The 12,209-nt window shown below is 37.8% G+C and overlaps 1 protein-coding gene across 1 annotated transcript in view; it reads left to right on the top strand.

Annotated features, from left to right (window-relative positions):
• The window catches only part of LOC126248118 (paired amphipathic helix protein Sin3a-like), a 306,715-nt gene that overhangs the window by 169,839 nt on the left and 124,667 nt on the right, over positions 1 to 12,209 (top strand). The window contains exons 11-13 of the mRNA XM_049948797.1: positions 3,327 to 3,644; positions 3,805 to 4,078; positions 4,203 to 4,417. Coding sequence (XP_049804754.1) covers positions 3,327 to 3,644; positions 3,805 to 4,078; positions 4,203 to 4,417 — 807 coding nt within the window. The remainder of the gene's footprint in view (positions 1 to 3,326; positions 3,645 to 3,804; positions 4,079 to 4,202; positions 4,418 to 12,209) is intronic.

The following is a 12,209-nucleotide window of genomic DNA, read 5'->3' as shown; positions in this document are numbered from 1 at the left end:
GAATACTGAAGTATTGTTCCATGTATGTTAGCCCAGTACTTAGCCATGTCTGTAACTTTTCCTTTAGGAGTGGTCGGTTTCCTGACCGATTAAAGTACTCGGTAGTGAAGCCACTTTATAAAAAGGGAGACAGGGATTAATTATAGACCTATTTCTATACCATCGGTGTTTGCTAAAGTTATCGAGAGGGTTGTATATTCAAGGTTACTGGAGCATTTAAATTCACATAATTTGCTGTCAAATGTACAGTTTGGTTTTAGAAATTGCTTAACAACTGAAAATGCTATAGTCTCTTTTCTCTGTGAGGTTTTGGACAGATTAAATAAAAGGTTGCGAACGTTAGGTGTTTTCTTTGATTTAACGAAGGCTTTTGACTGTGTTGACCACAAAATATTACTGCAGAAGTTGGAACATTATGAAGTAAGGGGAGTAGCTTACAATTGGTTCGCCTCTTACTTTAAGAACAGAAAGCAGAAGGTAATTCTCTGCAATATTGAGAGTGGTAATGATGTTCAGTCCCAATGGGGCACTGTTAAATGGGGCGTTCCCCAAGGATCGGTGCTGGGGCCACTGCTGTTTCTTATTTATATAAATGATATGCCTTCTAGTATTACAGGTGATTCAAAAATATTTCTGTTTGCTGATGACACCAGCTTGGTGGTGAAGGATCTTGTGTGTAATATTGAAACATTATCAAATAATGTAGTTCATGAAATAAGTTCGTGGCTCGTGGAAAATAATTTGATGCTAAATGACAGTAAGACTCAGTTTTTACAGTTTCTAACTCACAATTCAACAAGAATTGATATTTTAATCAGACAGAATGGGCATGTTATAAGCGAGACGGAACAGTTCAAGTTCCTAGGCGTACGGATAGATAGTAAGCTGTTGTGGAAAGCCCATGTTCAGGATCTTGTTCAGAAACTAAATGCCGCTTTATTTACCATTAGAACAGTATCAGAAATAAGTGACATTTCAACACGAAAAGTAGTCTACTTCGCATATTTTCATACGCTTATGTCATATGGTATTATTTTTTGGGGTAATTCTTCTGATTCAAAAAGGGTATTTTTGGCTCAAAAATGGGCTGTTCGAGCTATGTGTGGTGTAAGTTCGAGAACCTCTTGTCGACCCCTATTCAATAGTCTGGGAATTCTGACATTGCCCTCACAGTATATATTTTCTTTATTGTCGTTTGTTGTTAGTAATATTAGCTTACTCCCAAGTGTTAGCAGCTTTCACTCAGTTAATACTAGGCAGAAATCAAATCTGCATGTGGAATGCACTCCCTTGACTCTTGTGCAGAAAGGAGTGCAGTATTCTGCTGCATCCATTTTCAATAAGCTATCACAAGAACTCAAAAATCTTAGCAGTAGCCCAAACGCTTTTAAGTCTAAACTGAAGAGTTTCCTCATGGCTCACTCCTTCTATTCTGTCGAGGAGCTCCTGGAAGAGCTAAAAAATTAAGCAAATTCCAGTGTTACATTCCTGATTTTCTTTATTTAAACTAACGACGTGTCACCTGAATATGTTTCTTATATTTCATTTTATCTGTTTCTACAATCGTGTTATAATTTCGTATATTGACTCGTTCCATGACCATGGAGACTTCTCCTTAATGTGGTCCCACGGAACAATAAATAAATAAAATAAAATAAAAATAAAATATCCGCAGCAACCACAATTGTAATTCTTGTCTTAGACATTTTTCACCGTCCAAACACTCTTCATCTTTAAATTTCCATGTCTTATACAGGATAATGTTGTAAAACAAGCCATTTTCATCTGCACTGAATATATCATTTAGCTTGTAACCTTCACACAAAGTAGGTCACTTCTTAGATAACCACTTGTCTGTTATGCCATCAGGTACACTGGAAACTTCACAAATTTTCCCAGTGATAGTATCATGGTGTATCCGAGATGAAAACACAATTGAAGTTTGGATTTCCTAACAGACGCACAAATTTGTTGGCATTCGCTTCAAGAATAGGTCCATTGATTGGCACATTTTTTTATCTTTGCTGCTTAACCAACTTAAGCGGAGCCTCTTCAATACCTTTGTACTCAGATGATCTCACATACTTGATTTTTAAAGAACTGTGTTCAAAAGTAGTCTGTCTTTCCTCTATGTCCTTCCAGATTGCAGAAATCTTTGAGTGTGAGACAGCCAATTCCTTTGCGATTCTAACTTGTGTTTCAGTATTTACTAATTTTCATATTATGTCTGACTCTTCTTCAATACTAAATACTTTCCTCTGTTTTGTGGCATCTTTAAAGTGATTCTTGCATTGACTGTTTAACACACATACTGATTTGAAACCAACATTGTACAGAAAACAAGAGTTTGAAAATAATTGTTACATTATTGTTAGTAATCACCAAAAACATAACAAATGAAAATGAACATTGGACATTATAGCTGATATATTTCTCCAAAAATGTAATAAAACTACATCATATATTATCACAATAAGCAATGTTGTGCTAAGTGATTTTTAAATGTAGCATTTATTTAGGTTTTAGACCGGACCATTAGATTATGCTGTTATAGTTAATACATTCTTAAAAGCGATGTCAGTATAAGCGGTATTGACTGTATGCTTATGGAACTTGCTCTTCCTTGTTGAAGTTGTTGTCACGTTTCTAGATCTAGATGGCTTCTCAGAACAAATTTATACAGTAATTCCTTTCCATAGGTAGAACTTGAGTTATACTGAATATTTTACAGTGGTACTCATCACTTTATATGCACTAAGCGATGGCCTATTTTTCTTTTTGCACCAGCCAGCAATTTCATTTATGTTCTATGATCCTGGTGTTAACAGGTTGTCCTTTCATTGGTTTGCAGGGAGTTGGAATCAGGTGGGGTTTCCCTCACCTCAGATGAGCCTCTGGAGGCCCATCATTTGCTCTGACCTACATACCTGCCTAACTCGTGTACATCTAATTGTCCTTAAATTATTTCTAACTCCAGATGGACTACCTCTTGACTGAGTGTCTGATGACCTCACTGTTTAGTGCTTTAGCCCCCAACCAAGTTTGTGATGTGATTCACATAAACACATTGCCACTCAGTTGTCATATATTGTCTTCCCCCCCCCCTCCCCTCCCCCCTCTATCTCTCCCCCCCTCTATCTCTCCCCCCCCCTCTATCCCCCCCCCCCTGCCCCCGCTGTTCAAATTACATCAATACAGATGAGTGTTCACATTCATAAATATGGACTTCACAGTCATGTGGCATTGTATACGGGCATATTGATTTGTCTTGCTGCTAAAAGCTTCATATTTCAAGAATATCAGCTAATACTAATTAATGCCAACAGGGAGCACGACTGAGCAGCGGTGAGCATTCAACTGTCCTTAAGAGGTCTTCAGGACCAAAGCCAGGCTACAGCGGCAACTCTTGCAGTGGCAGAGATTCATCACTTTCAGCACTGGATCAACGAGCAGGAATGGGAAGCAGTAAATTTGGCCACAGCAGTGGGCAAATAAAACGCACTTCATCACTGTCAAGCTCAGTATCAGGGTCCGGGGTTTCCGGAACACAATCAAAAAAACATAAATTGGCAACACTGAGGGATACAACTATTACTGAAGCAGGAAAATATTCAACATTAAGTGATTTCGCATTTTTTGATAAGGTTAGTTGTGAATATATTATACTAAATTGCATTTTGCTCTACCATTAAATGCCATAGTACTTTAAAAATTTGTATTTATGATTTGGAAAGGTTTCTTAAATGATGATCATACTCTGTTTAGAATTAGTCACTTGCAATTTTTTTTTTTTTTTTTTTTTAGGTGAGGAAAGCTTTGAAAAACACGGAGGCATACGAAAATTTCTTGCGTACCCTTACACTATTCAACAATGAAATTGTGTCCAGTTCAGAGTTAATTCAACTTGTCACACCATTTCTGGGAAAGTTCCCAGAACTGTTCAAATGGTTTAAGCGGTTTGTGAGCCGTAGTGGAAATTTGTACCAGTTGCCTAGTTCATCACATAATAATGCATCAGAAAATTCACAGAGCAATGGACATCACCCAGACAGAATGATTGAGTCATTGGAAGAGATAGGTAAGATATTATGATGCTTGCATTTTATTTTAATTATTTTTGTGCAGTTTATTACTTGTAGTCAGAGTTTGTCATAGTACTGATAACTTCAGGCTGTGGAATACATTACAGTATCTTCTTTCAGATTATACAACATGCAAAAGACTTGGTGCTAGTTATTGTGCTCTGCCAAAGAATTATAGGCAACCAAAATGCTCTGGAAGGACACCTCTGTGCAAAGAAGTTCTGAATGACACTTGGGTCTCTTTTCCCTCGTGGTCAGAAGATTCAACTTTTGTTACATCGAGGAAGACACAATATGAGGAGTTCATTTACAGATGTGAAGATGAGAGATTTGAGGTGTGTATACTTTGTCACTTTTATTTTATTTTTAATCATTTCTGTTGAGTTGATTAGCTTGGATATATAAGTGATACAGTTTTCAGTACGGATCTGTTAAGTTATTTAAATTTTCAAGGTTCACATCTTAGTATGCTCATGTTTCATTCAGGAAAAATTAAGCTTTTGAACAATGTTTGATAAAGCGTATGCTAACTTAATTGTACACTAATTTTGCTGAATGCAAAGTTTCTGTTGTTCCCTGAACTTAAATTTTTGTAAAACGCATAGTACAGAATAGGCAAATCTTCCAAGTAAACAGTAGTACCTTCATTGAGAAATGACTGTTATTAGTATCTTCATTTTTCTTACTGTTATGTTGAGACTGTGATACCAACATTATGGTTGGATTAATGACATCTCAACACTACATGTGTTGGCCACTCTAGTTCGTACGACGTAATTTTCATAATCAGAATTGTGGCTAAATAAAAAGCTGGACAAGTACAAGTAGGACTCCCACTCTGAGGGTTCCGTACAAACATCATTATTTGTGTAGACAGTTCTTTGTAGGTTTTCATAAGTGAGTTTGCGAGAATGAAATTATGTGCATGAATGGCCATATCTTTTGATTGCATTGACTTAGAAGCTTAAATATGTTACACCGCCAACGGATCTTATACCTTAGTATTTAACATAAATTTCAACTTGAGACCTCCCCCTTTCCTGAGAAGCAGGGGCCTTAACAGATGGACATACAGTCAACAAATGCCAAAAAAAAAAAAAAAAAAAAAAAAAAAAAAAAAAAAAAAAATATTTTTTATGTGGTATAATTGCAGAGTAACAATTTTCAGATTTTTTCCTTTACTTGTACAGCAAAACATTGCTTCTTGCCAAATTTCAGGATTCTAGGTCAATGGGACACACCCAATAGGTATTAATGAGTAAGTTTTCGAGTATCATAATATGTGACATAAAATGTCCATATTTTTGAATTGCACTGACATAGAAACTTAAATTATTTACAATACCGAGACACATTAGACTTTGGTATTTGCCATGAATTCCAACTTGATATCTTTTCGTGTCCGTTAGAAAAAGGGATCTTAACAGACGGACAACAAAGTGATCCTATAAGGGTTCTGTTTCTACTGATTGAGTACAGAAAACATAGTGTAAATTACATTATCGCAGAAGCACAGCATCAAAAGGAAAATATGCTAATTTGTTTGAATCTCCAGTCTGCACGTATGCTTTGCTGTAAACTTGTGGAGTTGAAGGTGCATAACTTGAGTGTACATCATGTGAATTAGATTCACAATGACAGCTTCAGAAATACAGTACAAGGACAAATAGGAATAGAAGTTGTCAAGGGTTTTATATATTTAGACTGTTAGCAAAGAAGTCAAACCCTCAGCAATGATCGTTGTCACCAGTAGCTGACATGACTCATGTAATGATCCCATGAAGAGGGTGTTGGAGTAAACCAATCTAGTAGCCATGGCTGTATGTGACATTCCTTTTCATTTGTGTCAAGGTACCAAGCAAGGTCATGCAGTGGTGAAGATGTTGGACATCTATTAACCCTTGAGCGGGTCCACCGATGTACATAGTGTGTAAACCACAAATAACATTGTTTTGTAGTGTTCAATTGTGGTCTTATAGTTGCAAGCCCAAACCTGTTCCTTCATTATTGCTTCAGTTAGCACAGTGCTACATTGTGCTCTCATACATCCAAGTGAGCAGCAGTAATATAAAATAAACAGTGAGCTAGGCGAGAAAAAATTTATGATGCATGCAAGAAAATGACACAGATTCCAAGCTAGCAGCACAATCCCACAGTGAGGCAGTTGACTGGGAGGTAATTAGCAATTAGATAAGTGGTTGGCTGGGATCTGATGCAACTGCACTGTTTAATGCCTTGAGTGCGACTCAAATGTGGGGTAAACTTGTACGTGACAACAGAGTGATGTAATGAAAGATTATTTTGTTATTGTTTAATTAAACAGCCATTTAGCTCATATAATGTAAGTTTATTTTACCTTTGTTTTATTTAACTAAGATTAAGCTGTAATTTTGTCCGTATATGCTTACCTTGGTAACATATAGACCTGTGTACAACGTACACTGCATGCCCACTTGTGTTATAAAAAATGGCGCACCCACTCGAGGTTAATTTGTTGTGATGTTAAAATCCTTGTCCAATTGTCCTGCCTTAGGTTCTTGCTAGCTACCGTAAATTTATTCAGGCTAAAGCCAGGATGGCTTCTTCAAAACAACTTTTGCTGAAATTCCTGCCCCATACTTAACCAGCATAAGCTTTTGCTCTGTCTAATCATCCATGGAATGTTAAACACCAATGTTGCTTTTTTATCAAGAGTGAAATATCCAGAAACTGGCTTGGGGTTAAATTATTTGCCACACACTGTAAACTGCTTGCAGATTATATATACATAGATGTGAATTTCAGGGAAAGTGCTTTAGGAATGGTGTAATAGATCTTGCAAACATAGGATGACAAATAGCTGTAAAGCTCTCATTTTTTCCATACAGGATGTTATGTGAAAGGAGATGCTGTGACCTTAGTTAAAAAAAATGCTGTGGTCAAGCCAGAAGTTGGTATTAACACAACAGTACTTCACCAGGAATGATCCTATCAAAGGAGTTGTGTTTTTTCCTTCTTTTTCTGTTAAGAAATTGGTAACCCAGTCACATGATAGGAAAAGCATTGCTTGAAGTGAAAGTCACTTCGACTGCCAAGAAAAATGGAAGACTTAAAAGTACTTCAATCATGGGCCTTTGGATGTTTAGTGTGACGTGTGTATAAACAACCATCAAACTTGCAGGAATTATGAGAAAACTATTGTAAACAGGATATGGACAGAAAAAGAACTACTGCGAGAGATTCACATACGTATCAGACAAAACTGCACAGCAGAGAATAAAAGCATAATTCATTCAGTACTAACATGTATTGAGTGTGAGTTATGAAATGTGTTGCAGTTTAGTCCTCAGTATAATTTGTATTTGCATACCCTGTCAATCCAAAAAATTTTGAGACTGTAATTAATAAAAAAATAGAAAATGTTAAGATTGTGGTTTTAACACTCTGTGTGTTCTACACAGTCTCCCCTCACTTGTCGACAACACACAGAACATTCATACGACCATGTGACACTGTCAGAAAAGCCATCACATTGGCTCGAATGTTGGTTATGTCATCAAAACATTGACCCTTCATATGAATTTGTGCATTTAATTGTTCTGCAATAGTTGATAATACCAAGTCTCATCACCTATAACTTTTTTTCCCAGAAAAGTATTGCCTATATCTTGCATTTCAGTCAAATCATGGCAGACATCTGTGCATCATTGTTCTTGTTTGAAAGGCAAGAAATGCAGGAAAAACTTTGCACACACTTTTTCTCTTGTTCAAAACATTCAACTTGAGAAATGCTGCTCCATTGTGATTTGTTACTTGGGAACACTGATACACTGAGGCTACATGGCCACTGCTTAATACTGCCTGCTCACAACAGATTGGTTGAATACACGTCTGTCGTTTACAGTTGCTAGTTCAAACTGTGACTGTAGTTGTTATGCTGACATCACTTATACTTCAAGAATAAAAGCAGTCTCAGAATGTTCTGGACAGACGTGGCATAAGATGGGAATATGAAGAGCTATTAGACGGTTTGCCATGGATGCCTTCTCCTAATTGTTATCTCATGAATTATTATAATGACTTAACACATATATTTAACCTCCAATACTATCTTGAACCACAGCATTACTACCACTGCACACCACAAGACTAAATGTCACCTGGCGGCATTGTGGGCATGTGATACAGTAAGAAAAATACTCAAAGGAGGAGGGAAGAGGGGGGGGGGGGGAATCAGTTACCTGAAAGGTACGAAAATAGGGGGACGGGATATACATGTACAGACAAATGAATGATTAATTACATTTAAAAAAGAAACTGGGCTATTTATTCAAGAGAAAGAGCTTCACTAATTGAGCAAGTCAATAATGATATGGTCCACCTCTGGTCCTTGTGAAGGCAATTATTTGAATAAAATCTTCTCAGTTTTCTAGCTATGTCAATTCAAATAAAATCTCTAGCTTTTGATGGCTATCACCGCCATTGTCCTTAACCAGTGGCTCATGGGGCTGGCAGTGTTTTCTACTTCTATAGGCACTATTGCGGCATCTGGCACCAATCAGAGGGGGGCAAAATGACACATGCGTTGAAGATGAGTTTGGTAACTCGTAGTAGTTCCAGCCTGCCACGGCACCAAGTGATATCAGTTGACACAAGGAGCTGGGGCAATGTTTGGAACTACTGCTCCCATCTCCCTACAAGTGTCAAGTGTCTGTCTTGTCTTTCGATATACAAAGCCCGACACCACGCTGTAGTAAGTGTGTACCCCTTTCCTCTATTAAAATTGTTGCTGTTCATTCTAATCTCAGCCACCTCCTTTATAACTAGAATCCCAAAATGTTGGCTCATGAGCCAAGACTCTCATCTTTTCAATCTGTATTTTGTGTCTGTTTTCCAGGCAATGCTCAGCTATGACTGACTTGTCGAGCTCCTATTATTTACTCTGTCGCTTGAGTTCGGTACAGTGCTCTGCAACTGTGCGAATTGTTTGTTCTATATAGATGCTGCTGCATTTGCAAGAGACGCCATATACACTGGGCACATGAAGAGCTATATCGTTTTAACAGGGTGCATAATCTCGTATTTTGGGGGCAGGCCCGAACACTGGTCTCAGTCCATGTCACTACAGCACACATCGTAACTTGCTGCTAATTGCCGCACCGTATGGGAGGAAAGCACTCGGCTTGAGCTCTTCTACCAGTCTCTGTGAACATGTCTCTGAAATGCTTCAATTCAGAGTGTAGGTGGTTGTCATCAGAAATAATATTTGGTCTTTGTACCAGCAAAAGAAGGACACCTTTTGAATTGTCAGAAGAGGCCAAGCCGGCTGCTTTCCGGCCATACTGTGCAGCAACGAACAGCAAGTTAGGATGTTTGCTGCAGAGACATGGATTGAGACCAGTGTTGTGGCTGGTCACTAAGATAAGAGCTACACTGTGCCCCGTTAAAGACAGCATGACTCTTCACATTACCAGTGTGTGTGGTGTCCCTTGCAAATGCAGCAGCATCTATACAGGTTAAACAATAAGCACAGTTGTGGAGCCCTGTATCGAACACAAGCAACATATTAAACAAAGGGAGCTTGACAGGTCGGCCATAACTGAGCACTTACAGTAAAATGGACACAAAATACAGTTTGAAAAGACAAGAGTCTTTGCTCATTTATCAATGTTTTTGGATTCTGTAATGAAGGAGATGGCTGAGATTATAATAAACAGCAATAACTTTAACAGAGGCTAGAGGTACACACTTAGGGTGTCAGAGTGGCCCTTGGATATTGAATGGGAGTAAAGACAGATGCTTGTGCTTGTAGGAAGGCAGGAACACCAGTTTGAAATGTGGTGCCGGGCCCTTGCGCCACTTGACACCAGTCGGTCACGCAGCGGACCAGAGCTGCTATGTACTACCAAACTCACCTTCTGTGCATGGGTTTTTTTGGCCCTCTCTTACTGGTGCCAGATGCTGCAATCGTGCCTCTATAAGAGGAAAACAGTGCCAGCCCCGGCAGTCAGTAGTTTTTACTCCCAAGGTGATGGTGGAGATAGCCGTCGAAAGCTCAGTATTTGATTTGAATTGACACGGTTTGAAAACCGAGAAGAATTTATTCAGACATGCCATAGTGAAAGACTCTGAGAAAGCAGTTACTCAGCTTGACATTGATTGATAGTGTTGTTCAATGTCTTCCTGAAGGATATAGTGAGAAATTCCGTCCAGTTCGCGCGTTGGACCATCAAAACCACAAGATGGCTTGTGGCCCTGCCCGTAATGCTCTAAACATTCTCAATTGGGAAGAGATCTGTCAACCTTGCTGGCCAAGGTAGGGTTTTGTAAACATGAAGACAAGTGGTAGAAACTCTCTCCATGTGCGTTGACAGGTTTTTTTATTCACATAGTCCTGCACAGTCTGTGGTACCATGTGTACAAAAATGGCAATGTTTGCTCTAATAGCTGCTGGGGAGGGTTGAGAGCAGCTGTCTCATGTCCTCTTTTAACATTCTAGCTGTATGAGAAATATGTTTTTTTTACTGTCCTGCCCTGCACAAGGAAAGGCTCAAAAGAAATAAGTTGAAGAAGAAATTAACAGAAGCTAAGTCACATTTTTGTCAGAATGCCAGTTGCTATTGCCAGAGAAGAGGCATTGATGTTCCAACTGACTCATTTGGTGAAACAAGTCCTTGCCTTATCCACTAGCACAGTATTGGGTATTGCCATTGCTGACTGTCCTTACTATGACTGCTCATGCACAATGAGACCTTAAAGGTGTTCGTACTAACGTGTAACACTAAACAGAATTTATTGATCAGTTGATAAAATGCATATAGGGTCTATCCTTTGTTCCATTTCTTGCACCATAGGTGGAGCTAGGTTAAAGTTGCATATTGTAGATCCATTGGGTGAGTTTTTTTAGTGAGGTATGCATCATTTATGAGTTGGGTAAAAAATTAATTGCAGAGGTGTCACATGTCTTGACAGATATAGTGTGGATGTTAAGTTAATGATTGCTAGGATTTTACTTTGTATGACTCTCATTTCAAGACTGACGTAAGAAAATCACTGTCTTTGTGTAGAAGTTAGTTAATGAATTCCAGTCATGGATAGTGTAATATTTAAATATGACCTCTTCTGTTTTGTTGTGCTTTAGTTCCAATGGTTCTCAGTTGAGCTGAAGTAATGTGAGTAATCTTTTGATGCAATAGGTAATAACTGGAAATGAAAGCAATTACATGAGTGGTATCATAACTGTTGGTGTACCTATACCCAAACAGACATCCCTGCCACAAAGTTGTGGGTGGAATGGACGGGAGCATTTAATATCAAAAGTAGCTAAGCTACATAAATACAAAAACTGTCATTTATTGGTGAACTTGGTTTGAATCAGAATTTGAGAGAGTATCTTTAAAATTAGATAGATATCAACTACAGAGATCATACCATAAGTTTTCGAAAAGCTTATTTCCTTATTGATGATTAAATATGCAGTTTCTGTCTTAGTAGTGTGCTACTTGAGTGCTGCTTTACTTTACTTTCCTTGACTTTCCTCTCAGCATTACTGGCTTCTTTCCAACATTTGATTCCTGTGCTTGCATTATTTCTGGTTTGATATTTGTATTTAGTTTTTGTTTTCTTCTTCCACTTTCTCTGTAGATCTTTCTTTTCTAATCAGTTATTCGCATAGTTTTTATTTGGTTGTTGTAGGTTATATCATTTTTGTATTTGGTCTGTCCATTGCTGTCATCTAATTTTTTATGATCTGAAGTTTGAATTTAATGATGTTGGGTACGCTATGGTCATTTATGAGCTGTGTCATGTATTTTCACTTTTTTTTTTTTACACACAGCTGCCTCCAGCTGTCACTCTTCTCTGCTACCAGTAAAAGAAACATAGGTTTTAAAAATTTGAGATTTAAAGTGTTAAATATTTTTTCTTTGTTACCCCTGTCACAATTGTCCGTTAGGGTTTTGACTATCGGCATCTATCCAGTGTTTACAATTATATTATATTTTCAATGCTTATATTTTACTTTTATGCCTTTATTAACCAGGAATTATCGAACCCTTAAGCATAATGCATTGATATTTTAATAAGATATAACACTTGCATTGGAGTCTTATTTTATTTATGCTCTAAATAGTGTCATTTGTTTTGTGA

The sequence above is a fragment of the Schistocerca nitens genome, chromosome 3 (assembly GCF_023898315.1).
Source record: "Schistocerca nitens isolate TAMUIC-IGC-003100 chromosome 3, iqSchNite1.1, whole genome shotgun sequence".
In the NCBI taxonomy this organism is placed as follows: Eukaryota; Metazoa; Arthropoda; class Insecta; order Orthoptera; family Acrididae; genus Schistocerca; species Schistocerca nitens.
Note: the sequence above shows the minus strand (reverse complement) of the source record. Positions and strands in the feature narration are given on the sequence as shown.